At 44.6% G+C, this 26,232-nt stretch overlaps 1 protein-coding gene across 1 annotated transcript in view; it reads left to right on the top strand.

The window, feature by feature from the left end:
* The window catches only part of LOC112245816 (inactive rhomboid protein 2), a 42,243-nt gene extending 22,216 nt beyond the window's left edge, over positions 1–20,027 (top strand). Inside the window, exons 3-17 of the mRNA XM_042302462.1 lie at positions 2,307–2,449; positions 3,055–3,259; positions 5,851–6,045; positions 6,541–6,669; positions 8,813–8,913; positions 9,108–9,317; positions 9,520–9,631; positions 9,802–9,876; positions 10,775–10,936; positions 11,174–11,259; positions 11,402–11,465; positions 11,709–11,879; positions 11,980–12,080; positions 13,530–13,683; positions 17,776–20,027. Coding sequence (XP_042158396.1) covers positions 2,307–2,449; positions 3,055–3,259; positions 5,851–6,045; positions 6,541–6,669; positions 8,813–8,913; positions 9,108–9,317; positions 9,520–9,631; positions 9,802–9,876; positions 10,775–10,936; positions 11,174–11,259; positions 11,402–11,465; positions 11,709–11,879; positions 11,980–12,080; positions 13,530–13,683; positions 17,776–18,195 — 2,328 coding nt within the window. The 3' untranslated portion in view covers positions 18,196–20,027. The remainder of the gene's footprint in view (positions 1–2,306; positions 2,450–3,054; positions 3,260–5,850; positions 6,046–6,540; positions 6,670–8,812; positions 8,914–9,107; positions 9,318–9,519; positions 9,632–9,801; positions 9,877–10,774; positions 10,937–11,173; positions 11,260–11,401; positions 11,466–11,708; positions 11,880–11,979; positions 12,081–13,529; positions 13,684–17,775) is intronic.
* Positions 20,028–26,232: the final 6,205 nt, after the last annotated feature.

The raw sequence follows: 26,232 nt of genomic DNA on the forward strand, positions 1-26,232 counted from the left end.
TTACCAACAACGACGAGACGGCCTACAGGGAGGAGGTGAGGGCCCTCGGAGTGTGGTGTCAGGAAAATAACCTCACACTCAACGTCAACAAAACTAAGGAGATGATTGTGGACTTCAGGAAACAGCAGAGGGAACACCCCCTATCCACATCGATGGAACAGTAGTGGAGAGGGTAGCAAGTTTTAAGTTCCTCGGCATACACATCACAGACAAACTGAATTGGTCCACTCACACAGACAGCATCGTGAAGAAGGCGCAGCAGCGCCTCTTCAACCTCAGGAGGCTGAAGAAATTTGGCTTGTCACCAAAAGCACTCACAAACTTCTACAGATGCACAATCGAGAGCATCCTGGCGGGCTGTATCACCGCCTGGTACGGCAACTGCTCCGCCCTCAACCGTAAGGCTCTCCAGAGGGTAGTGAGGTCTGCACAACGCATCACCGGGGGCAAACTACCTGCCCTCCAGGACACCTACACCACCCGATGTTACAGGAAGGCCATAAAGATCATCAAGGACATCAACCACCCGAGCCACTGCCTGTTCACCCCGCTATCATCCAGAAGGCGAGGTCAGTACAGGTGCATCAAAGCTGGGACCGAGAGAGTGAAAAACAGCTTCTATCTCAAGGCCATCAGACTGTTAAACAGCCACCACTAACATTGAGTGGCTGCTGCCAACACACTGACACTGACTCAACTCCAGCCACTTTAATAATGAGAATTGATGGGAAATGATGTAAATATATCACTAGCCACTTTAAACAATGCTACCTTATATAATGTTTACATACCCTACATTATTCATCTCATATGCATACGTATATACTGTACTCTATATCTTTGACTGCATCCTTATGTAATACATGTATCACTAGCCACTTTAACTATGCCACTTTGTTTACATACTCATCTCATATGTATATACTGTACTCGATATCATCTACTGTATCTTGCCTATGCTGCTCTGTACCATCACTCATTCATATATCCTTATGTACATATTCTTTATCCCCTTACACTGTGTATAAGACAGTAGTTTTGGAATTGTTAGTTAGATTACTTGTTGGTTATTACTGCATTGTCGGAACTAGAAGCACAAGCATTTCGCTACACTCGCATTAACATCTGCTAACCATGTGTATGTGACAAATAAAATTTGATTTGATGTAGAGTAAAAAAAAATATTTATTCATTTTGCTGCAGTCTCAGAAAAAGAACTCCTTACTTTGCCATTCTTACACTTCTGTGAGCTAAACCGGATAGTTGTAATCACTACAGTCAATGGAACGCTGTTGACTGAATCATAACACAACAATCATGCACTTAACACGCATTTCCGTCCAAATGTTCCATTGACAACAATGCACGATTTATACAATCTTCAAATGATTCACACCACAAGTGAAGATTTAGCCCACTAGTATACCAGTGATAGTGTGAATTCCATCTATATTCAGCCAATCCATTTCAAGTACCCTTTACTTTCATGGCTTGCCGTATACTGACTCTCTGAGCTAGGATAATACTCAGTAAGCCTACCTGTATACTGACTCTCTGAGCTAGGATAATACTCAGTAGGCCTACCTGTATACTAACTCTCTGAGCTAGGATAATACTCAGTAAGCCTACCTGTATACTGACTCTCTGAGCTAGAATACTACTCAGTAAGCCTACCTGTATACTGACTCTCTGAGCTAGGATAATACTCAGTAAGCCTACCTGTATACTGACTCTCTGAGCTAGGATAATACTCAGTAAGCCTACAGTAAGCCTACCATGTATACTGACTCTCTGAGCTAGGATAATACTCAGTAAGCCTACCTGTATACTGACTCTGAGCTGAGCTAGTAAGATATACTACTCAGTAGGCCTACCTGTATACTGACTCTCTGAGCTAGGATAATACTCAGTAGGCCTACATGTATACTGACTCTGAGCTAGGATAATACCCAGTAAGCCTACCTGTATACTGACTCTCTGAGCTAGGATAATACTCAGTAGGCCTACCTGTATACTGACTCTCTGAGCTAGGATAATACTCAGTAGGCCTACCTGTATATGATACTGACTAGGCCTCTGAGCTAGGATAATACCCAGTAAGCCAGTATACTGCCTGAGCCTCAGTAGGCCTACCTGACTGACTCTCTGAGCTAGGATAATACTCAGTAGGCCTACCTGTATACTGACTCTCTGAGCTAGGATACCCAGTAAGCCTACCTGTATACTGACTCTCTGAGGCCAGTAGGCCATGTATACTGACTCTCTGAGCTCTCAGTAGGCCCCTGTCCTGCTCTTTCTGTCCCCAGCCCCTGCGTTCGTCCCTGAAGAAGAGTGATAGCCAGCAGCAGGCCAGTCCTCTGTCTGACAGTGGTGGTGGTGGTGGTCACTCTGTTGGGGACAGGAGGGCAGCCTTCCACAGACAGACCTCCCTGTCTCAGAGCATACGCAAGTAAGTGGGGTTGGAGAGAGAGGGAGAAGTGGGAAGAGCGAGGGAAGAAATAAAGGGAGGAAGAAACTAATGGAGGGCAGAAGAAAAAGCTGAAAGGGGTTATAGGAGGATTTCAGGGGCAGTGAGAAAGGAGGAAGATGACGAGTGCAAAAAGAAAGGGAAGGTAGTGTATGAGAAGATTTGATGGGGTTGGGGGGGTGGAAAGAGGCTGTAGATTAACAGATGGCGGCAGAGAGAGAAACGGAAGGGAGAGAGAAAGAGAAAAGACAGTGGGAGAGAATCTCAATTGTGTACTCCTTGCATCGTCTTCTCCTTCTCAAACCCCATTGGAGAAGAAGTTCAGAGGGGAGGGAACGCTGGCTTTCTCATCCAATGGGATTTGCGATATTTTTTTTTTTTTTTTTTTGGGGGGCCATGTCCTGGGGGATTTCCTTTTATGACTGTTTGGAATGTTGGATGTAATCAAGTTGTATTCTCTCCTCCCCTCCCTCTCTGTCTTTTACACCTCACTGTCTCACTCTTTCTTCTGTATTCCTCCCACCAACTTTCCTTTCCCTCCCTCCTTTCTCTCCTCTTTCCCCCTTCTCTCCCTCCCCCTCCTCCAGGAGTACAGCCCAAGTTACAGCCCAAGCAGCTGGTTGGTTCGGGGTGGGTGAGGACTGTGAGACCAAGCAGCAGCTATGGCAGAGGAAGAGCCTGCGCCACTGCAGCCAGCGCTACGGCAAGCTCAAGGCCCAGTACAGAGAGCCGGAGCTCCCCATCAGCATGGACCAGGGCCTGGACTCACCCGCCGCAAACAAGATTCCCAAGGTAGGCTCTTAGCCCCTAGGTCTGACAGAACTGGGTAGGTACAGTGCATTCGGGAAGTATTCAGACCCCTCGACTTTTTCCACATTTTGGGACGTTACAGCCTTATTCTAAAATGGATGTAATCGAGGTTTTTAGACATTTTTGCAAATGGATTAAACATTAAAAAATGCAAATATCACATTTACATAAGTATTCAGACCCTTTACTCAGTACTTTGTTGAAGCACCTTTGGCAGCGATTACAGCCTGGAATCTTCTTGGGTATGACACTACAAGCTTGGCACACCTGTATTTGGGAAGTTTTTCATTCTTCTCTGCAGATCCTCTCAAGCTCTGTCAGGTTTGATTGGGAGCATCACTGCACAGCTACTGGTCTCTCCAGAGATGTCCGATTGCGTTCAAGTCCGGGCTCTGGCCCGGCCACTCGAGGACATTCAGAGACTTGTCCCGAAGCCACTCCTGCATTGTCTTGGCTGTGTGCTTAGGGTTGTTGTCCTGTTGGAAGGTGAACCTTTGCCCCAGTCTGAGTTCCTGAACGCTCTGGAGCAGGTTTTCATTCAGGATCTCTCTGTACTTTGTGCCGTTCATCTTTCCCTCGTTCCTGACTAGTCTCCCATTCCCTGCCGCTGAAAAACATCCCCACAGCATGATGCTGCCACCACCATGCTTCACTATAGGGATGGTGCCAGGTTTCGTCCAGAGTTGACGCTTGGCATTCAGGCCAAAGAGTTCAATCTTGGTTTCATCAGACCAGAGAATCTTTTTTCTCATGGTCTGAGCTGTCATGTGCCTTTTACTGAGGAGTGGCCACTCAATCATAAAGGCCTGATTTGTGGAGAGCTGCACAGATAGTTGTCCTTCTGGAAGGTTCTCCCATCTCCACAGAGGAACTCTAGAGCTCTGTCAGAGTGACCATCAGGTTCTTTGTCACCTCCCTGACCAACGCCCTTCTCCCCCGATTGCTCAGTTTGGCTGTGCGGCCAGCTCTAGGAAGAGTCTTGGGGGTTCCAAACTTCTTCCATTTAAGAATGATGAAGGCCACTGCGTTATTCGGGACCTTCAATATTGCAGAAATGTTGTGGTACCCTTCCCCAGATCTGTGCCTCAACACAATCCTGTCTCTGAGCTCTACGGACAATTCCTTTACGGACAATTCCAACCTCATGGCTTGGTTTTTGTTCTGACATGGATTGTCAACTGTGGGAACATATATAGACAGATGTGTGCCTTTCCAAATCATGTCCAATCTATTCAATTAATCACACGTGGACTCCAATCAAGTTGTAGAAACATCTCAAGGATGATCAATGGAAACCGGATGCACCTGAGCTCAATATCGATATCTCATAGCAAATGGTCTGAGTACTTGTGTGAATAAGTTATTTCTGTTTTTTATTTGTAATACATTTGCAAAAATGTCTAAAAACCTGTTTTGACTTTGTCATTAGGCTGTATTGTGTGCAGATTGATTGAGGGGAAACTTTTATTTAATCTATTTTAGAAGAAGGCTGTAATGAAAACGTCAACAGGGCTGAATACTTTCTGAATGCACCATATTAGCAATAAAGTGGCAAGGAAAGATACTACTATCCACATATTTTCTGATCTACATGAAGTGCCCAGGGACTGAGGGGTAGGGATTGTTTGGAAACGGGACCACTGTATTTGTTGCACAATCAAATCAACTTTACCTAACAAGACTCTCATCAACAACCGTCATCACTTGTCTCGGTGTCAGACATCAGATTAGACTCCGGCTTTTGGACCTCTACTCAGAATGGAGAGATTAGGTGGAAGGGCGGCGGTAGTTCCACTCAAGGGGAAGTGAAGTGCACCCTCTGCCTGCCATAAATAATGCAGAGCGGGGCACCGTGGTGACAGGAGGTTGACTATGTCTGAGCCCCAGCTAGACGTATTGTTTCTGTTAGTCCCCACACACTCTGCTCTCCTCTGACTCCAACACACCCGCTCCTGGGTGCTAGTTTGTCTCCACGACTCTCTCTCTTTCTCTCTCCTTCTCTCTGTCACTCTCTGCCCCCTTATTTCTGTCTCTCTGTCTCTGTCTGTCTATTCCTCTCTCTCTCCCAATCTGTTTTTGTTCCTCTTTCCCCTTTGCTCTCTGTCAGCTCCTATGAAGACTCAGGTAAGACTGCATAACAAGCTTCTACATTCTCTCTGACACACTCACGCTGACTGATACCTCGGCACACAGACGTACACACACACACACACACACACACACACAGACGTGCGCACACACACACACGTGCACACACACAGATGTGCACACACACAGACGTGCACACACACACACAGAACATTCCTAGTAGATGGATTATAGGTGAATTTCACTGTGACATCCGTAACACTTTCATGTAGAGCCATCAGTGTAATTCTTTGTCAACTCCTGTAGAGTGCAACGTCTCCCTGATTAAGATTCCCCCAGCTAGTTTAAATGTCACCTCTTGAGGATTTCAGCTTTACAATGTAGCTTTTTTTTGTGATGAAGCTAATGATGTGACAGTTAATTATTTAGTTTGTTTCTGTTTAATCAGTGTGAATTTGCCCTGTCTGTCTGTCCCCCCCTCCCAGATTGTGGACCCCCTAGCGCGGGGGCGAGCGTTCCGCTACCCGGATGAGACGGACCGACCTCCCCGTACCCCCCACACGGGACCTGTCACCCCGCGGTTCTCCTCCCAGCGTTCCAGGGGCTACGCCCACCTGCCCCGGCGCAAGAGGGAGTCTGTCGCCCGCATGAGTATACGAGCAGCGTCCAACCTACTCAGGGTGAGCGGGCGCTGGGGATAGTTAGAGGAAGTGTGGATGGGGTTTCATCTCCAACCTGATCACCACTGGGGATCGTTAGAGGAAGTGTGGATGGGGTTTCATCTCCAACCTGATCACCACTGGGGATCGTTAGAGGAAGTGTGGATGGGGTTTCATCTCCAACCTGATCACCACTGGGGATCGTTAGAGGAAGTGTGGATGGGGTTTCATCTCCAACCTGATCACCACTGGGGATCGTTAGAGGAAACTAGACTTCCTTTGAGTGTACATTCAAGAGTCTGTGTGCATGTGTGTTGCTATTGAGCGAAATACAGATGAATATTTGATGCTTTTGTGTGTACGTGCCTGACAATTATAGAATTTTCGCTTAAGACTGCTATGTTGTACTGTGTATGTTGTACTGTACTTCACAGTCATATTTGAGTTGTTGTTTCTCCCCACAGCGAGTCTTTGATGTTGTCCCACAAATGTCCTGGTTGTGTGTGTGTGGTTCAGGGTCGTTCAGGTCCAGTGGGCTCCCAGACAAGTCGTAGTTTCCGCCGGCGGAGCTTCGCCCGGCCCAGCTTGCTGGATGAGGATACTGTGGACTCGGCAGACACTCACGAGTCTGTCTTCTTCAGCAAGGTAATGCTACTCTATCTACCTTTCTCTCTGTGTCCTTCTCTTCCTTTCTCTGTCTCTCTTTCTGTTTGTCTCTCTCTCCATGTGCCTCAGTCGTCTCTCCCTCTCCTCTTTCGCTGCCTCCGTCTGCATGCTTTTGTTTGTATTAGTTCTGTCTTTCTCTGTCTCTTCTATATGTCTTTATCTTCTATATGTCTCTCTCTGTCTCTTCTATATGTCTCTCTGTCTTTTCCCCTCTCTGTCTCTTCTATATGTCTCTGTCTTTTCTTCCACATGTCTGTGGAACTTGTTCAGTTAATGTCTCAGTTGTTGAATCTTGTTATGTTCATACAAATATTTACACATGTTAAGTTTGCTGAAAATCAATGCAGTTGACAGTGAGAGGACATTTCTTTTTTTGCTGAGTTTGTCTCTCTGTCTCTCTTCTATATGTGTGTCTCTCTCTGTCTCTTCTATATGTATCTGTTTGTGCTCTGTGTTCCAGGTGAAAGCAGTCAGTCTCAGCTTAGCCATTGTGCTAGATCACACAAATGAGATAATTAACACAATGTCAAGTGGCTATTTTGGGTCTCCTGTCCTCTCAAATCAAATTGTATTAGTCACATGTGCCAAATCCAACAGGTGTAGACCTTACAGTGAAATGCTTACTTACGAGCCCCTAACCAACAATGCAGTTAAAAAAGTGACAGATAAAAGTAATAAGTATTTAAAGAGCAGCAGTAAAGAATAACTATATACAGGGGGTGCCGGTACAGAGTCAGTGTGCGGGGGCACCGGTTAGTTGAGGTAGTATGTACATGTAGGTAGAGTTATTAAAGTGACTATGCATAGATGACAACAGAGAGTTGCAGGGGTGTGGAGGGGCAGGGCAATACAAATAGTCTGGGTAGCCATTTGACTAGATGTTCAGGAGTCTTATGGCTTGGGGTTAGAAGCTGTTTAGAAGCCTCTTGGACCTAGACTTAGTGCTCCGGTACCGCTTGCCGTACGGTAGCAGAGAGAACAGTCTATGCCTAGGGTGGCTGGAGTCTTAGTAGGTGCGACAGTTAGTGGAGGGATGAATAGTAGGTGTGACAGTTAGTGGAGGGATGAATAGTAGGTGTGACAGTTAGTGGAGGGATGAATAGTAGGTGTGACAGTTAGTGGAGGGATGAATAGTAGGTGCGACAGTTAGTGGAGGGATGAATAGTAGGTGCGACAGTTAGTGGAGGGATGAATAGTAGGGGTGACAGTGAGTGGAGGGATGAATAGTAGGTGTGACAGTGAGTGGAGGGATGAATAGTAGGTGTGACAGTGAGTGGAGGGATGAATAGTAGGTGTGACAGTGAGTGGAGGGATGAATAGTAGGTGTGACAGTGAGTGGAGGGATGAATAGTAGGTGTGACAGTGAGTGGAGGGATGAATAGTAGGTGTGACAGTGAGTGGAGGGATGAATAGTAGGTGTGACAGTGAGTGGAGGGATGAATAGTAGGTGTGACAGTGAGTGGAGGGATGAATAGTAGGTGTGACAGTGAGTGGAGGGATGAATAGTAGGTGTGACAGTGAGTGGAGGGATGAATAGTAGGTGTGACAGTGAGTGGAGGGATGAATAGTAGGTGTGACAGTGAGTGGAGGGATGAATAGTAGGTGTGACAGTGAGTGGAGGGATGAATAGTAGGTGTGACAGTGAGTGGAGGGATGAATAGTAGGTGTGACAGTGAGTGGAGGGATGAATAGTAGGTGTGACAGTGAGTGGAGGGATGAATAGTAGGTGTGACAGTGAGTGGAGGGATGAATAGTAGGTGTGACAGTGAGTGGAGGGATGAATAGTAGGTGTGACAGTTAGTGGAGGGATGAATAGTAGGTGTGACAGTGAGTGGAGGGATGAAGGGTGAATATATGTTGTCTTGAGATTTTCTTGAATTTTAAGAAAGTAGTTGGAAGTTAAGAAAGCCAGATCCTGTACTGTTGGAGTGAGACGTGTGATGGAGTATGTAGTGATGTCTATGGACGAGTTGAGGGGGATGATTGTGTGTAGGGGAGGATAGTATATGGAATGATTAGTGCAGAATGGCGGATGGAATTTTCTACATTAGAAAATTGAGAAGAGATTTGTTTTCTGTGGGCCTCTCGATAACATTCTCCCTACGTCAATTCTCTGTCTCAGGTGGATGCCCATGATGAGTTGTACTCCATGGCTGATGATGTGTTCGAGTCTCCCCCTATGTCGGCTTCCTATGGAGGTCACCATGAGCCCTACCAGAGCCTGTAAGTAGCCTCCATGAGAGGGATGGGGAGAGTGATTGATAAAGTCTCATTGGCTTCTACAGTTTTTGACTTTAAGTTTCTTTCTCTCCTCCACTCTTTCAACCCTTCCCTTTGCCTCCTGTTTCTGTCTCTGTTTCTCTCGCTCTTTGTGCATCTCACACTCTGTGTGTCTCTCTTTCTGCCCCTCCCATTAGGGATGTGTCTAAAACCCCCACCATGCATATTGAGAAGGCCAGGTCACAGCAGCGGGGGCGTCGTATCGCCTCCCAGGTCAAGCACTTTGCCTTTGACAAGCCCAAGCGGCAGTACGGCATGGGCGTGGTGGGAAACTGGCTCAACCGTCACTACCGCCGCAGCATCAGCAGCCAGGTGCAGAAACAGCTGGACGACTTCAGCAGCCACAGGTGAGGAGGGAAGGGAAACACGCATATGAATACGTACAGTACTTTCACAAAATCCACACCTAGTACTTCACATTTAGTGGGCTTTCATTCGTCTGTAAGAACCACATACATGTGATTTTCACTCTGCAGCCATATCGTTGTGTACATTTTCAAACGATCCAATCAAATAAGAAAAACAACCCTGCTCTGTCGTGTCCCTCAGACCGTACTTCACCTACTGGATCACCTTTGTCCACGTGGTCATCACCATCCTGGCCTGTGCTACCTATGGCTTTGCCCCTGTGGGGTTCGCCCAACACTCCACCACAGAACTGGTGAGGAGTCCCATAGGGCCTAGGCAACTGGACCCCCTAATAGGATCCAAAATGGCTTCTGTAATCAAATGGTTTCTGTGGTGGCTCTGGCTCTTTTGATCCACAATGGCTACCTTAGGGATCCATTGCGCTGTTTCTCCTGACTGTGTTTTCTTGGTCTCCCTCCACAGGTGTTGAAGAACAAGGGCATCTATGAGAGTGTCAAGTTCATCCAGCAGGAGAACTTCTGGATCGGCCCCGGCTCTGTGAGTCACTGCTCTTCTATCGCACATGTCATACATACTGAATGTCTTTTCAGTCTTACATGTGGGGTCTTTAGTTTTGATGGGCTATGTCTGCGGTGGTCTGTGGTGTTGGTGGGAGACGCACTTGGGCTTCAACAGGACACACTAAAGAAGTTCTGGACTCACTCGCTAGTTCTTATTAACTAACTAGTTATTTACTCACTTACTATAGTGTACTTACTAGTGTGCCTTCTGACTGTGCTAGTGTGCCTTCTGACTGTGCTAGTGTGCCTTCTGACTGTGATAGTGTGCCTTTTGACTGTATTAAAGTACTTTGACTGGTCCAAAGTACTTTCTGACTTCATTTTGCCTTGAGAAACTTCACGCTTGTCAGGTTCATATCCACTTGGACAGTGATACAGAATGTTCATTTCAGAGAATGTGGTGGGCTGACGGTCAGTCACCCATGTTACAGTTTATGTTCTATGTAGGGTGTCAAGTGAAAAAGTGTGTGTTTCCTGATCAAGTAAGACGATGGCTCCACCACATCATCCCACATAGGCCACAGTATGAGTGTAAAGGGTCCCACACGACTAGTCTAGTGGGTGGCCATAGCTCAAATAACTGTAGCTGGGGTTTTGGTGGATAACTAGCTTTGTCTGTTCTGTACTGTTGTAGACTAGGTACTACCTTCTTTGGCCCTGGTTCTGAGTTGCCCGTTTACGTTAACTTTATTGGATTTCCAGGTTAGGTTAACTGTGCTGGGGTTGCCAGGTTAGGTTAACTGTGCTGGGGTTGCCAGGTTAGGTTAACTGTGCTGGGGTTGCCAGGTTAGGTTAACTATTTTTGGTTGCTATGTCAAATATGTGTCTGGGTGCCAGATTAACAATGTATTCCTGTATTCTGTTCCCCCTCACAGGAGGACCTAATCCACCTTGGGGCCAAGTTCTCCCCGTGTATCCGCAAGGACAGCCAGATAGTCAGTCTCATCCAGAAAGCCAAGGACCAGGAGAGAGAGTCAGGCTGCTGTGTACAGAACGACAACTCAGGCTGTGTCCAGACCCTCAGCAACGACTGCTCGGTACGCAAACTCACACGTACACAGTACGCTCACATGCATATGTATTATTGTAGGCCCACACACATACTGTAGTAGACCCACACACATACACACAAACCAGTACTATTGTACTCCCACTTATTCTTGTCTGTCTCTGTCTCACACACACTCTCCTGCCACCGAGAGTTGAATGCTTGTAAACTAGAAACAAGATGATCAACTTGTGTCTGGCTGTGTTTTATTCTGGTCTGTGTGTAGGAGTCATTGGCCACCTTCATGAAATGGAGGAATGAATATGTGGACATTCTGAGGTCATCAGGCTCTGTGTGTCACCAGGACCCAAGGTACTGTCTTTGACACTGTTCTACTATAACGACTACAGTGGTCACACACACACACTGTCCTGACCTGACAAGGTAAAACTTACTCGAGGGTATCATAAAGTGTCTTCCTGCTATCTGTTTTCCTGGTGCATGCTGGGAACAGGACCTGTGAAGAGCCCGCCTCAGCAGAGCCTCACATCTGGCCCGATGACATCACACATTGGCCGGTGAGTGACAGAAGGATCATTCAGAGTTATGCTCCGTCTGACAGCCCTGCTAACATGTATTGCGTGAACAGACACCATTATACATTCCATTTCTACAGAATGTTGTGCCCCACTGTACAGTATAAGCCCCTGGTATTAAAATACAGCAGTGGATGAGAGGTTACAGAACCATCGTAACCTCAGGTCTTGGATCAGTGGAAACCAACACTAGCTTCTTCTCACCTCCCCTCCATCTGATCCCAGATCTGTACCTCCCCACGCAAGACGAACCTGACAGGCTACAGACACATGGACTGTAACCTCAAGGGACGACCCTGCTGCATAGGCACTAAGGGCCGGTGTGAGATCACTACGAGAGAGTACTGCTCCTTCATGCACGGTTACTTCCACGAGGAGGCCACCCTCTGCTCCCAGGTAGGTGGGTGTTTGTCTGTCCTGTGTGGGCGTTGTTTACAGGGTTTGTTTCATGACAGCCAACTCCCTATCTGATCCGGTGGTCTCTCTTCGTTAACAGATCCACTGTCTGGATGAGGTGTGTGGCCTCCTGCCCTTCCTCAACCCTGACGTCCCTGACCAGGTCTACAGGCTGTGGCTCTCCTTATTCCTACACGCAGGGTAATCATACACTGTATTTCTAAAGTACTTTTTATACATGACTTTGTTTTTCGCCTAAAGTGCTAGACAGTAAGACTATGTAGACCTCAGGTCAGCTCACTGTAGTCCCATCAATACTTAAGTGCCGGCAGGTAGCCTAGTGGTTAGAGCGTTGGCCAAGTAACCGAAAGGTTGATAGATCGAATCCCCGAGCTGACAAGGTAAACATCGGTCAGGCAGTTAACCCACTGTTCCTAGGCCGTCCTTGTAACTAAGAATGTGTTCTTAATTGACTTGCCTAGTTAAATAAAGGTTAAATAAAATAAATGGGTTTTTGCCGACCACTTGACCTGACCAGGAAAATCTCTCTAAAAGGTGCAGAAGGTCCAATGCAGCCATTTCTGGGTAACAATTAAGTATCTTACTGTGATACAATGTATTTGTCAAAAAATCGCTTCTTTGCAGAGAGTAATTTCTCAACCAAGAATTTAGCTAAGTAAGTGCTTTTATTGGCATCACCAGGCAGTACATTTGGCATCACCAGGCAGTACATTTGGCATCATCAGGCAGTACATTTGACATCACCAGGCAGTACATTTGACATCACCAGGCAGTACATTTGACATCACCAGGCAGTACATTTGGCATCACCAGGCAGTACATTTGGCATCACCAGGCAGTACATTTGGCATCACCAGGCAGTACATTTGGCATCACCAGGCAGTACATTTGGCATCACCAGGCAGTACATTTGGCTCACCAGACATCACCAGGCAGTACATTTGACATCACCAGGCAGTACATTTGACATCACCAGGCAGTACATTTGACATCACCAGGCAGTACATTTGTTAACAGACCAATGAGAAAGAGTTCCAAACCCCTCTGCCAATAAAAGCACTACAAGATAGTCTTAGCGAACTTCTTGTCAAAAGTCCTTCCCACCAAAACAGGCTCAAATTTCAAGCAGTTCTTACACTAATAGGGCATTATCGTCAATTTCACAATTTCACAGTAGTAGTCCTACCTCAGTGTGGAAATATATATAAAACACAGAAAAATGAAGTTTTTGACTGCACTGGGCCTTTAATACTTTGTTTAACCCTAGTTGTATTCTACTACACGGCTCTGATTGTTCCTTGTCATTTTACATGGTCAGTGAAAGCTCAGGGGATATCCCATTGTGTCCCTAAGTATGACCTTAACATGAAATACTGCGTAGAGAGGATTCCCCCACATGATTCAGGTATTGGTACTTAGTGAGGAGATTACAGCACGTGCTGGGGTTCAGGTGTGTGTGCTTATGTTAACAACGTGTAGGTGTGTGTGTGCTTATGTTAACAACGTGTGTGTGTGTGTGTGTGAGCTTATGTTAACAACGTGTGTGTGTGTGTGTTAATATAGTATAAGCCTACAGTATGCGTGTACATTTCCATGCGTTGTCCTCTGACTGGCCTCTTCCCTATGAAGCCTCCTCCACTGCCTGGTGTCAGTAGTGTTCCAGATGACTATCCTAAGAGACCTGGAGAAGCTGGCTGGCTGGGTCCGCATCTCCATCGTCTACGTCCTCTCTGGCATCACCGGCAACCTGGCCAGCGCCCTCTTCCTCCCCTACAGAGCTGAGGTACACACACACATACAGGCTCACACACAGGAGTGCACGTACACACACCTGCTCAGCTAACACAACTGCCACTGCTGATAGCCATTAAGCTGGTCAGGTGTTTTCTAGGAAAGCTGATGAGCGAGAGACCGGTTAACATCTCAGCTAGGCCCGGGCAGCCACTGAGCTTAGCTCGGGTACTGGAGGAGCTTTGGATAGGGAGATTACTGGACTGGACATGACCCTGTCTGGAGGGTAATCGATTAGGACTTAACTGCCTCTGCCCTGCCTCCATATCACCTGAAGCTGGAACAACTGAGTTGCTAGGGTTGGCACAGTCAACGAGATGTTCTGACAGCTTGAGAAGAGCCTTGGCTGCAGTAACCAGATGTGGTGTGCCAGGGTCCCCCTAGTGGTGAAAAGGAGTATCAATTCACTCCATGTAAACTGTAAAGCTCCATGCATTCAATACATTTTGCATTCCTTTTCCCAACACACACAACTGGGTCTCATGTTCATGTTTTATCACAAATGAGTTGACCCAGTCAGTTGACCCATTCTTTGTCTCAGACCATGTCTGAGTCTCTCAAGTGTGGTCGCACACACAAACACACTCTTACACGTTTTGTCATTCACTGTCATTCCCATTGTAGCCCTATCCTTCCTACAGAGGCAATGTCCAGCTCTCTGTGTTCCTCTCCCTGACCGGGAGATGCTGGTGCTTGTTGTGTTATCTCAACATGATCTATTCCAACCAAGCCCTTTTCTTCTGCAGTGTGTGATGTGCTAATGGAAAGTTAGTTCAAATCCCTTGAGGTGAGGCAGCTGGCTTAATTGTGCCTGTGTGTTAAGGAGAGAGCGAGAGCGGCAGGGAAGCTCAGTACAGGTTGCGGAGTTAGCAGTAGGGTAAATGTGAAGGGCACAGGAAGTCATTTCAGAGTGTCTTTGGACCCTGTTCCCTTGTAATCTCCTCTTATGGCTTTACCATTGGGCTGTTGCTGACCATTTAGCATAGGAAGAGTGGACAAGTTACTCAAATGTTTTTCCCTTGTTCTATTTCCCTCTGGTGTTCAGCCCACTTTCTGTATGACCAGACTGTAATAGCCCCATCCATGCTCAACATAATTGATTACAATTTGATTCACTCGTAGTATGTTAGGTTGTAGAAATGAAGAGTGAAAATGTTACTGGAAAGAAGAGCACGCTCTACAGTTTTGTTTTCGAGGACAAGGCTCAGTATTGTGGACAGGAGGCATTGTTTGTGACGTGGGCGTTGCCAAGTGGGAGAAGAGAGCTGCTGTGGATGACCTAGGTAGGCAGCTGCCTATCTGTGATAGTAGTGGTGGCTTCTATCTCTCTGTCCCAGCTCTGATGTACCTGTACTGACCTTTCCTAATGGATGGAAGCGGGGTGAACAGGCAGTGGCTCGGGTGGTTGTTGTCCTTGATTATATTTTTTGCCTTCCTGTGACATCATGTGTTGTAGGTTTCCTGGAGGGCAGGTAGTTTCCCCCCGGTGATGCGTTGTGCAGACCACACCACCCTCTGGAAGCCTTGCGGTTGTTGGCAGTGCAGTTGACGTTCCAGGCAGTGATACATCCCGACAGGATGCTCTCAATTGGGCACCTGTAAAAGTTAGTGAGGGTTTTCGGTGACAAGCCAAAAAATTTTCAGCCTCCTGAGGTTGAAGAGGCGTGGACCATTTCAGTTTGTCAGTGATATGTACACCGGGGAACTTAAAACTTTCCACCTTCTCCACTGCTGTCCCGTGGATGGGGGTGCTCTTTTTGCTGTTTCCTGAAGTCCATGATCATCTCTTTGTTTTGCTGACATTGAGAGAGAGGTTATTTTCCTGATACCACACTCCGAGGGCCCTCCTCTCCTCCCTGTAGGCCGTCTCGTCGTTGTTGGTAATCAAGCCCACTACTGTTGTCGTCTGCAAACTTGATGATTGAGTTGGAGTCGTGCATGGTACGCAGTCGTGGGTGAACAGAGAGTACAGGAGAGGGCTGAGATCGCACCCTTGTACAAATAACACATTTACTGTTTTAAACATATGAAACATTCTGACACGAACAAAAACATTTGAAATCCTATTCATACTTGGGGGTAAATTGGATGAACTAGACACCTTGCGTTAATTAACTCATCTGAAACCTTGAACTTAAAATATTAGCAACCATTTTGTTTTCTTCGCTTTTGATGAGTAAACTACCAAAGACTACCTCTTCAACCCTCTCCCTCATGTTGTTGTTATGAAGTGAGAGTACAACAAAGGTCACACTAGTGCACTGAGCCCAAGTGTCACAACTTGGGCTACTGAAAACCAATCGCCTTCTGTGTTAATTTACCAGTGAGGGCAGCTGGAAGTGTATGTGGTGGAAGATCAGGCACGTGTCACATGCCAAAGTAAGATGAACATAAAGAGGCATCAGTCCAAGAGCTCCATGGGAATGCCTGAGAATATGTGCGTGTGTAGGGTTTCAAAATTCCTGGGACTTTAAATAAATTCCCAGGTTTTCCTTGAATTCCTGGTTGGAGGTTTCCTGGAATCAGAAGGTAATAAGCAGGAAATCCAGAATCCTCAAGCCGGGACTTTTGGAAAACCAGGGAATTTATTGAAAGGTCCAGGAATTTTGCAACCCAATGCGTGTGACTTGATGTCATGGTCTATTATTACTGGCTAAAGCATCTGGTGATGTGTGATGATTCCCATGCGGTCTAAACCAGATTACCGTTCGGCATATCATTGTTCCGCTCAGCGAGCAGTATGACCAGCAGTCTTGGGTGGGTCAGGGTTGGATGGCCAATAGGGTTATCTCAAGATCTTCATAGAAATAGCAAGATTTCTTGGATTTCTCAGTCAACTTTAAAAGTAGTTTATTCAGTTCTGGTGGTGGTTTCAGAAATGCGTAATATTACAAAAGTAACAATCGCTAGTACTTCTTCAAAGGACTTTGAGTCACTCTTCAGTGCAGAAATTCAGATGTCAAAAGTTGAGACGTTCTGCAACTCCGCCTCTCTCTAAAGAAACAACTCGAAGTCAGAACAGTAACATTCCCTAGTTCTTCTTCAAAGGACTTTCTGAGTCCCTCGCGAGTGCAGAAATTCAGATGTCAGAGAAAGTTCAGACGTTCTGAAACGCAGCCTGTCAAATGAAGTGTTCAATGGCCAATGAAGCTTAGACTGTCTAGCGCTGGCTGGGAAATGATTGGATTCAGAGCACCCATATAGCGTGTCTTGAACGTGTAGGCTGCGTGCCTAGGGCGTGTGAAAAGCCTCACTCCTCCTGTCCTTGTGGGAGGTTAGAATCTCAGATTAGCCATCTGCCCCTGTACGCCTATCACAGCCCTGACGTCAATCTAATCAGGATGCCAGCTGTAGAACCAGTGACCAAAGAACCATTGCTCTGGATTTCAGTCTAGACGTAATTATTGAGTAGTTACATTTCCGTTGTACCTTAACAGTCGTAAGGTTTAGAACGGAGGCACAATGTAATACTCTTTTGTTATACTACTCCAACAGTGACACATTCCCATTTTTGGAACATCCACCGTCACTTGTAGACATAAAAGTGGTTAAAATGTCAGATGGTGTAATTACATATTGATCGCAGCATTTATTTGGGGACATTATACCAAAAATAATTCCCCTGCTGAGATGAAGTCAATTGCAGGTCTAAGTCTCTCCAAACATGCATTTGGATCAGTAGACTACCGACCAAATTCACTATTACATACAGACACCAACATTTAATGCTGGTGAACCTGCTTCCCATTTTGCCCGGTTCCTATTGTCCTCTGCTATAAGGGACGATACCAACTCAGCCTCAGTCATCTGCCTATCCATTAGCAAGGAGCACGTATGCTACCACCACTTCCTTCATGTTAATGCACTTTCATTTGATATGAATTTCAACAGATGATATGCCCATCGCAATTGTCAACAGTGACATTCATTCACGTACGTGCTGGTCTTGTCACCCATTCATCCAGTGGTGGCATCGTCATTGAGTGAAACATCAACCCCTCCCTCCATTTAGTTTGGACAGAGCAGGTGGATGTATGACTCTCTTTTCCCTCTCTCTCTCTGTCTTTCTCGGGTTATCATCCAGGTTGGCCCAGCTGGCTCCCAGTTCGGGCTGCTTGCCTGCCTGTTTGTGGAACTCATCCAGGGCTGGCAGATGCTGGAGAAGCCGTGGAAGGCCTTCCTCAAGCTGGTGGGCATCGTCTTCTTCCTGTTCCTGTGTGGCTTGCTGCCCTGGATCGACAACATTGCCCACATCTTCGGCTTCCTCAGCGGCCTGCTGCTCTCCTTCGCCTTCCTGCCCTACGTGACGTTCGGCGACTTCGACAAGTACCGAAAGCGTGTCCTCATCCTGCTATCGCTGCTGGTCTACCTGGGCCTGCTCTCCTCGCTGGTCGTCTGGTTCTATATCTACCCCATCAACTGGCACTGGCTGGAGCACCTCACCTGCCTGCCCTTCACCAGCACGTTCTGCGAGAAGTACGACATCGACCATGTGGTGCACTAGGCTAGCACTCCCTAAAGCGCTAGCAGCTAATGCTAGTTGGCTTTAAAGCCTGGACATTCACTGAAATGCTAACAGCTAATGCAAGGCTTTAGAACCTGGACAGGAAGCGCAGTGGAAAATACTTTTAAGGGAAATGGAACTTGAAAGGGAGAGCGCACCTGGTACGAATGCCCGTATCTACCCAGGGTATCTACGCACATTGACTTCAACACTGTAATGCTATGCTAGTTCCTCTGGAGAGAGAGACTGTCTGAGTGTGGTGTTAAAGTGGACTTGGAATACTACAGAGCATATCCGACCCTATCGGTTCATAAACTATCACGTTATTACTACAGAGGCCTCTTATGTGTTACCTTTTGTACTCATTTTCTACAACACTGGAGGTATCTAACGCTACGTGATATAGCATTTCATTATGTTCAAATACTTTGAATTAGCTGTTCATGTGAGCATTTAATTATGGTATTGAATACAAGTCATTCAGTCTGCCACTTGCTGGAGCATTGTTTGACCTTGAACCTAGTTTTGTGTGCTTTTCATTACTTTTCCATGGCACTATTTTGGGGACCAGTTAAGAGTTAAGAATTTCTTCCAATAGCAGTTGCCTTTCACATCGAATTATACTGTACAGACAGTTTCAATAGAATGGTGTTATTGTATCTGTAAATGATGGTGTGACCTTCCAAATCCTGCCTTCCAATCTGCCTAGGTTATTTGTATCAACTGCCACAGGTGCTAGATAAATATACATCTAACTAATTCCAATTTTAACTTTGTCACTGCCCCAAAGACAAGCTGTTAGCCTTACGGAAGGCTTTTCAGTTTAAGGGCACTACTAATTAAACACGTTGACTTGTTCTGGCCGTAATTGTGCCATATCACTGGACATTGTGTTTTATAGCTTTGATACTCAACATTAATTACACGTAATATCGTAAGATTATAGGATCTGACTGACAGACCAGAAGGCAGTATGTGATCGGATTGCGCAAACTAGAAAGTCCATGTTGTTTCACTTCAAACTACGATGTGCCTGCACTATATCTCTACGGTAATATATATATATTAGTAATTATAGCACTTGAGTGATATCAGAGCAAATTACTACTTATCAATGTGTTATGTGTATATATTTCAAAGCCGAACGAGAATCTGTGTACTGCGTGCCTTGATCAATGGCCATTGATTCACGAAAGGCTGCTAGTCACTCTTGCCATTACTGATATCAAAATGGCCAACAGAGTTTCTGCCATCCTGGACTGCTCCTGGTCTCTTGGATTATGACCCTCTCCTCTGGCAGGTGTCCACTCTTCACTGCTTAGGATGTTTCCTGAGAGGTGGATTTACTATGCTTTGTTAAGTCACTTTACTCACCAGCAGTCAACTGGTGGTCGTTAATGGCCGACTATGTCAATAACGTGGAATTCTTCATAGTGGTTTTGGTTGGACGATTGTTGAGTACTGTTTCATGTTGTTTTGTCATGTGGGCATTTAAATGGTTGTGAACTTGTTTAATTTGCTAGGAATCTGTCCCTCCCTTTTCTTTTTATGTGAACACTTTAGCACAGTCTGGTCCTCTTCATAGGAATTCACAGTGCCTTCTGAAATGTGTGTAAGCCTTGAATTTGAGTGTCTGTAAATCGGCAAGCATAAATATGTAAATGCATTTGGACCAAATTGATTAGTTATTTATTGGATTAAAAAAAGAATACTTTGGAATTTGCTCTTTTACTGAGATATTGTGATATATTATTGCTGCAGTTTAAGATGTTACACTTGTGTATGTACAAATTTAGACGATGTTCTTAAAAATAAATGTACATTTAATCATGTTTTCCCTCGTGTGTCTTGTGCTCAGATTCAACTACCGGTAACCTTTCCTGACTTGTGTGAAAATGGCTCAAGGAACTACTACTTTGGATCTCTGCTTCTGAACTATTTCTCTTGACAATTGCAATCAGCCGGGTAGTGTGGTGGTGCTTGAAAAGCGAGGAATAGAAATACTGTTGTAGATTCACCTTCGTCAAGAGAGATTTACTCCACAACTTTCATCTCTGTGGGTCACGTATTTTTGCAAGCTGAGAAGTTGAAAACAAGTTGCTTTGTCCTCGAAGTCAGGCATTTGTTAATCATAGAAACCCTACAGTGTAATGCATTTCTACATTCCAAGTGAAAGGGAATCAGTCAGAAACAGAAATGCTTGAAAAGGTTTATTTTCTTGTTTTCAAAATGTTATAAAAATCAGTCATCTCTTGATTCACGATTGATGGAGGCAAAGGTAGTGGTTTCTACAGGGGAAAAGGCGTAATATCATTTATCAAGGAATGGAAAATCCCGGGGGGGGGGGATATTGGTAAAATTTACTGTGTTTCAAACATTAAAATGCTATAAAGTCTATTTTCAAATACTGTGCCAGCTACAAGTATATTGTTCACAACTCCATACTATATTGGCACTTGGATTCCCATAAATGTGTCATTACTACTAACGCCCTCCAGACATGGCCTGTACTGGTAATGCTGCTTACTGAATACAGTAGGCCTGGCTTTGTTTATAAGGCTTGGCAGCAGCAAATAGGCGATTCTCATAAATCCCTAAAAGTTAACGACAATAATGCCTGCTAATGGACAAGTTAGCAGTTATACCCCTATAGCCCCAGGGGGACAGGCGTGCAATAGTGGTCTACTTTGGAGACTAGCGTCGCTGCCGACAGAACAAACACAGCCTGGTTTGCTTATATCCCTCCCTGGTATACTGTATATCGGTATTCTAATTTCAATATTTTCTCACAATCTAGAAAGAAGCAGGTGCTAGCTAAAAGGGTAATACTACCATTAATACTACTACCATGGTATATACCATGGTTTATAAAAGTCACCACCCAGCTCTTTTAGCTGCCCAGTGCATTTTAAAGGCAGAAATACAGAAGGATAAGCAAATGAAAGTCCCAGGCAATTGCCCAGGTGTTGATGTGCCATAAAGCTGCATATTCAGACAGGAAGAATGAGATTGAAAGTGTTCTTCCTGGTTGCTTGGCTCACGAGACAACAGTTAAAAAGAGACATTGAGTCGATGCTGTTTTAATGCTTGCAGTGGATCGATACACAAGCAGCACAGCCACAAAACGCTAACAGGAAGAGACAGAAGCTAGCTGACCCTTCTTCAATTTAGGCCTACCTGCATTTTCGTTAGATGCTCAAGTCATCCATCAAGATGCAGTTTGTTTGCTAAAATCTCAGACTTAACATGAGTTTAAACATGTCCAGTATTGTATACAAAAATGTGCACTTTGCTGCACTTTTCTAATGTAAACCTAGAGCCTTTTTCTCAGTTAGCAGATTTTATTTGGTCATCACGAATAAGACATTTTGTAAAAATGAATTAAGTAATACATTTGTAATTACTCAAGTAATTCCATATCTTCCCCAAAGATCATGTCAGCTTTTGAGATGGAAAAAAAAGCCTTTCGTGAACTAACACTCACATTTGACCCCCCTACTAGCTTTGACTTTGCTGATAGGTACTTTGAGGAAAAATGTACAGTTGAAGTCGGAAGTTTACATACACCTTAGCCAAATAATACATTTAAACTCAGTTGTTCACAATTCCTGACATTTAATCCTTGTGAAAATTCCCTGTCTTAGGTCAGTTAGGATCACCACTTTATTTTAAGAATGTGAAATGTCAAAATAATAGTAGTGATTTATTTCAGCTTTTATTTTTTTCATCACATGCCCAGTGGGTCAGAAGTTTACATACATTCAATTAGTATTTGTTAGCATTGCCTTTAAATGGTTTAACTTGGGTCAAATGTTTTAGGTAGCCTTCCACAAGCTTCCCCCAATATGTTGGGTGAATTTTAACCCATTCCTCCTGACAGAGCTGGTGTAACTGAGTCAGGTTTGGAGGCCTCTTTGCTCGCACCCGCTTTTTCAGTTCTGCAAACAAATTTTCTATGGGATTGAGGTCAGGGCTTAGTGATGGCCACTCCAATACCTTGACTTTGTTGTCCTTAAGCCATTTTGCCACAACTTTGGAAGTATGCTTGGGGTCATTGCCCATTTGGAAGACCCATTTGCGACCAAGCCCTTTTTCCTCCAAACATAACGATGGTCATTATGGCCAAACAGTTCTATTTTTGTTTCATCAGACCAGAGGACATTTATCCAAAAAGTACAATCTTTGACCCCATGTGCAGTTGCAAACCGTAGTCTGGCTTTTTATGGCGGTTTTGGAGCAGTGGCTTCTTCCTTGCTGAGCGGCCTTTCAGGTTATGTCGCTATAGGACTTGTTTTTACTGTGGATATAGATACTTTTGTACCTGTTTCCTCCAGCATCTTATCAAGGTTCTTTGCTTTTGTTCTGGGATTTATTTGCACTTTTCGCAGCAAAGTACGTTCATCTCTAGGAGACAGAACGTGTCTCCTTTCTGAGCAGTATGGCGGCTGCGTGGTCCCATGGTGTTTATACTTGCGTACTATGGTTTGTACAGATGAACGTGGCACCTTCAGGCATTTGGAAATTGCTCCCAAGGATGAACCAGACTTGTGGATATCCACATTTTTTTTCTGAGTTCTTGGCTGATTTCTTTTGATTTTCCCATGATGTCAAGCAAAGAGGCACTAAGTTTGAAGGTACACCTTGAATTGACTCAAATGATGTCAATTAATCTATCAGAAGCTTCTAAAGCCATGACATTTCTGGAATTTTCCAAGCTGTTTAAAGCCGAGGTCGACTGATTAATCGGCATTGCCGATTTTCAAGTTTTCATAAGAATCGGTAATTGACATTTTTGGACTACGATTACTTTGCACTCCACGAAGAGACTGCGTGGCAGGCTGACCACTTGCTACGCGAGTGCAGCAAAGAGCCAAGGTAAGTTGCTAGCTAGCATTAAACTTATCTTACAAAAAACAATAAATCTTAACATAATCACTAGTTAACTTCACATGGTTGATGATATTACTAGTTTATCTAGCTTGTTCTGCGTTGCATATAATAAATTAACAGGCTCCGCATTGATCATCGAATCACACCTACTTCGCCAAACGGGTGATGATTTAACAAGAGCATTCGTGAAAAAAGCACTGTTGCACCAATGTGTACCTAACTATAAACATCAATGCCTTTCTGAAAATCAATACACAAGTATATATTTTTTACCTTCATATTTAGTTAATATTGCCTGCTAACATGAATTTCTTTTAACTAGGGAAATTGTGTCACTTCTCTTGCGTTCCGTGCGAGCAGTCAGGGTATATGCAGCAGTTTGGGCCGCCTGGCTCGTTGCGAACTGTGTGAAGACCATTTCTTCCTAAGAAAGGCCGTAATTAATTTGCCAGAATTCCACATAATTATGACATTACATTGAAGGTTGTGCAATGTAACAGCAATATTTAGACTGAGGGATGCCACCCGTTAGATAAAATACGGAACCGTTTCGTATTTTACTGAAAGAATAAACATTTTGTTTTCAAAATGATAGTTTCCGGATTTGACCATATTAATGACATAAGGCTCGTAGTTCTGTGTGTTAATTATATTATAAGTAAGTCTATGATTTGATATTTTATAGAGCAGTCTGAGTTGTGGTTTGCAGCAGCAGGCTCGTAAGCATTCATTCAAACATAATTTATCTGCGTTTCCCAGCAGCTCTTCATTGTGCTTCAAGCATTGGGCTGTTTATGACTTCAAGTCTATCAACTCCCGAGATTAGCCTCTAGTTTAAAGGAATTTTCCAATCTGTTTAAAGGCACACTCAACATAGTGTATGTAAATGTCTGACCCACTGTAATTGTGATACAATGAATTATAAGTGAAATAATCTGTCTGTAAACAATTGTCATGCACAAAGTAGATGTCCTAACTGACGAGTTTTAATGACTCCAACCTAAGTATGTATGTAAACTTCTGACTTCAACTGTACTTACTATGCCTGTGATATGTGGTTGTCCTACCAAGCTATCTTAAGATAAATGCACTTAACTGTAAGTCGCTCTGGATAAGAGCATCTGCTAAATGAATCAAATGTAAATGTTTGGTCTCTTACGGGTCAACTATCTTCTGTAACACCCACCACATAGGACACACAAACCCTGCCACAACACAAGACAGTGAGCAGAGACAAACACCTACCAACCACTGCACTAGTATCCCACATGTAACTCACAGCAAGTGTAATCCCGTTCCCAGAAACGTTGTGGAATGGACTGGGAACGAGGTTTCACCAAACTGCTTACATACTGTAGTGGCAAGAAAAAGTATGTGAACCCTTGGAATTATCTGGATTTCTCCATAAATTGGTCATAAAATTTGATCTGATCTTCATCTAACAGACAAACAGTCTGCTTAAACTAATAACACACAAATGATTGTATTTTTCTTGTCTATACTCGCATACTAAAAGTATGTGAACCCCTAGGTTAATGACTTCTCCAAAAGCTAATTGGAGTTAGGAGTCAGCTAACCTGGAATACAATCATTGAGACGAGATTGGAGATTAGAGCTGCCCTGCCCTATAAAAAACACTCCCAAAATTTGAGTTTGCTATTCACAAGAAGCATTGCCTGATGTGATCCATGCCTCGAAGAAAAGAGATCTCAGACGACCCAAGATGAAGATTTGTTGACTTGCATAAAGCTGGAAAGGGTTACAAAAGTATCTAAAAGCCTTGATGTTCATCAGTCCACGGTAAGACAAATTGTCTATAAATGGAGGAAGTTCAGCACTGTTGCTACTCTCCCTAGGAGTGGCCGTCCTGCAAAGATGACTGCAAGAGCAGAGCGCAGAATGCTTAACGAAGTTAAGAAGAATCCTAGAGTGTCAGCTAAAGATTTACAGAAATCTCTGGAACATGCTAACTTCTTTGTTGATGAGTCTACGATACCTAAAACACTAAACAAGAATGGTGTTCATGGGAAGAAGCCACTGTTGTCCAAAAAAACATTGCTGCACGTCTGAAGTTCGCAAAAGAGCATATGGATGTTCCACAGTGCTACTGGCAAAATATTCTGAGGACAGATGAAACTAAAGTTGAGTTGTTTGGAAGGAACACACAACACCATATGTGGAGAAAAAAAGGCACAGCACACTAACATCAAAACCTCATCCCAACTGCAAAGTATGGTGAAGGGAGCATCATGGTTTGAAGCTGCTTTGCTGCCTTAGGGCTTGGACAGCTTGCTATTATCGACGGAAGAATGAATTCCCAAGTTTATCAAGACACTTTGCAGTAGAATCTGTCCGCCAATTGTAGAATCTGTCCGCCAATTGAAGCTCAACAGAAGTTGGGTGATGCAACAGGACAACAACCCAAAACACAGAAGTAAATCAACAACAAAATGGCTTCAACAGAAGAAAACATGCCTTCTGGAGTGGCCCTGAGTCCTGACCTCAACCCAATTGAGATGCTGTAAGAGCGCGTTTCACACCAGACATCCCAAGAATATTGCTGAACTGAAACAGTTTTGTAAAGAGGAATGGTCCAAAATTCCTCCTAAGCGTTGTGCAGGTCTGATCCGCAACTACAGAGAATGTTTGGTTGAGTTTATTGCTGCCAATGGAGGGTCAAACAGTTATTATATCCAGGGGTTCACATACTTTTCCACCATGCACTGTGAATGTTTACACGGTGGGTTCAATAAAGACATGAGAACATATAATTGTTTGTGTTATTAGTTTAAGCAGACTGTGTTTGTCTATTGTTGTAACTTAGATGAAGATCAGATCAAATTTGATGACCAATTTATGCAGAAGACCAGGTAATTCCAAAGGGTTCACATAATTTTTCTTGCCACTGTAGCCCTCTGGTCAAACACCCCCCCATTGAAGGAGGCATCTATCTTGGTTCGTGTCCCCTCAAACACCACTGTTGCGGTGCATGTACGTGTGGCCCTGGACATGGTACATAATCTCAATGAAGGTCAGGGGCCCCACTGGGGCCCTGCACTTTAAAGCCTGACTTCTGGTAGAAAGGGACCAGGGAATATTCGCACATGAGCACGGCGCAGCATACATAGGGCAGGCAGCGCAGGTACT

The sequence above is a fragment of the Oncorhynchus tshawytscha genome, linkage group LG02 (genome assembly GCF_018296145.1).
Source record: "Oncorhynchus tshawytscha isolate Ot180627B linkage group LG02, Otsh_v2.0, whole genome shotgun sequence".
Lineage (NCBI taxonomy): Eukaryota > Metazoa > Chordata > Actinopteri > Salmoniformes > Salmonidae > Oncorhynchus > Oncorhynchus tshawytscha.